Source organism: Echinops telfairi, unplaced genomic scaffold (assembly GCF_000313985.2).
Source record: "Echinops telfairi isolate 266 unplaced genomic scaffold, ASM31398v2 ScPeMD7_5;HRSCAF=22, whole genome shotgun sequence".
Taxonomy (NCBI): Eukaryota; Metazoa; Chordata; class Mammalia; order Afrosoricida; family Tenrecidae; genus Echinops; species Echinops telfairi.
In genome coordinates this window covers 23,897,124-23,899,273 of record NW_022103901.1, presented here as the reverse complement: position 1 = coordinate 23,899,273, position 2,150 = coordinate 23,897,124, and the positions used below count along the sequence as shown (strand labels likewise).

Sequence of the window (2,150 nt, the reverse complement as noted above, 5' to 3'; positions counted from 1 at the left end):
AAAAAGAAAGGAAGAAAACAAGGTATGGATTCAAGTAAGCCGATCTCTGTGACCTTAGCGGGCCAAGGAAGCTGAAATCTAACTGGTTGAAGTTACTTACTTCATCACCTTTGCTTCCAGGGTATCATATTCATATCTCTATTTTCACATTTTTAATTTTTACGTTAGCCATTTAAATGATATTGTTTTCTTCTACTGATTTACCTTAAGGGTAAGAACTTCAATGGTTAAGCAACTTACTAGCTGGCCTTTGGGGACACTTAACTTCATTAAGTCTGACCTACTTTAAGGATAAATATAGATATAGATGATATATCAATATATATAAATATAAACCTCCCACTTTGTTATTTAATAAATGAGTACCTACCACAAAGACTTTTTATGGGCATTGAGATATCACATAGCAAATGTTCATTATATAAGGTACATGAGCAATTACTCTATTTCCATTTCTTTGTGTAATCTATGACTAACGAAAAACTTGGCATAATATGGGGGCACAGTTAAAATTAGTTGAATGAACCCATTAAAAAAATGGTAAATCTATCATCCACACTATCCACCTGACAAGTTCTTTCAGAAACATATTAGAGCAAGGACCAGAACCATTAAGTTTGTACTAAGTCCAAATTCCTCGTCTCAAGACTTCAAACCTCAAATTCCATCAGTGCTTGTTCCAGGTTCTTTGATAACTCATTAAGCTTTTCAACATTGTTCTTCATCTCTTCTGTAGACATAACTTCACGCTTCCTGAAGGTTTCAAGATCTCTGTTGTAGCTCTCAAGCTTTGACTCAAATTCTGAGCATCTTAAGACAAAGAGAATACAGTCACATTTGGACTTTCTATTTTGTGCATGCTCAAAATATCTGCATTGTTCACCCATATACAAGCCTAGGTAAAATCCAGTCTTCTGAGACCTGCAGAGTGTGTGTGTGTGTGTGCAAATTATTATTTAAATTGTTAACTATAGAAAATAAGGCAAAAATGAAGTGGAAAAAGAAGTAAATGACCTATAGTCACACCTTCCAGAGATGCTATTGTAGAACTACTGGTGATTAAGCATTTCCGAATGTTTCCCTGCCACTTGAAGATATATTTATATATATATACATATATTTATTTATTTATTTATCCATCTATTATATGTTTATTACTGAGTGCCTAATATGTTCTAGGAACTTCTCTAGGTCTCGGTGTGAAGTACACTCTAAGCCCCATACCCTCGTGGAGTGTATCTTTTTCTGGGCTCAGGGTGACAGAAAACATTAATGTGTGGAGAAGAGTATGGATGGATCCATAGAAAAATAATGAAATGAGACAAGACATTTACTATAGTATGATGAGTGCTCTGATGGAAACAGAACAGGACAGAGGGACCGGGATATGCAAGTGCAAGGCTACTACATCAAGAGTCATCGTCAGGAAAGACCTCTCCAGAGACTTATCTATTTTATCCACATCATTAATGAAGCAGATGTCAAAGTTGTTTCCCTGATTGTCCTAAGGAGGTAGAATATAGTTTTAAGTCCAAGAGTATGAGTTCAATTTCCCTTTAGGCCTCTTACTAGCTCTAGGACCTTGGGAAAGTCCCTCCACTGCTCTACATCTCAGACAGAAGCATGTCTTTGGGGAAACAGCGCCTTTGGCAACTTGTTTTAAATTGTTGAGTGACCCCTCACTGCTCACAAAGGCAACTTCAACAGCTAACAGAAACTGCTCCTTGGTGCCCCTCCCCCTCCCAGGCTGCTCAGGGCACCTGCCATATCTCAGCTACCTCAGATCAGCTATACATTGCCTATTTCAGTGCAGAATAAAATTCATATTTAACATTTCTACTAAGGTAATAGATACAAATTTCTTAGAATTAACACTGGTACATATTTACTAGAAAACATATATGATTCTTAGAACAGTTGAGTATGTGTTAATCATTGTGTAAGTATTTACTCTCATTTACCAGAAGATTAACTGTATAAATGAATGCAGTTTTTGTGTTTTATTCCTTGTTTGGTCGCCAGTGGTTAGAAGAGTAGAGGACAAATGTGCTTTACACAACTGATGCATGGATGGATTGCGATAAGAGTTGTATGAGCCCCTAATAAGGCAATTTAAAAAAAAAAGAGTAATTTGCCACCGAGGACAACTA

At 36.5% G+C, this 2,150-nt stretch overlaps 1 protein-coding gene across 1 annotated transcript in view; it reads right to left on the bottom strand.

The window, feature by feature from the left end:
• The window catches only part of DNAH3 (dynein axonemal heavy chain 3), a 210,881-nt gene that overhangs the window by 146,084 nt on the left and 62,647 nt on the right, over positions 1-2,150 (bottom strand). Inside the window, exon 16 of the mRNA XM_030884374.2 lies at positions 657-810. Within this exon, the coding sequence (XP_030740234.2) occupies positions 657-810 (154 nt within the window). The remainder of the gene's footprint in view (positions 1-656; positions 811-2,150) is intronic.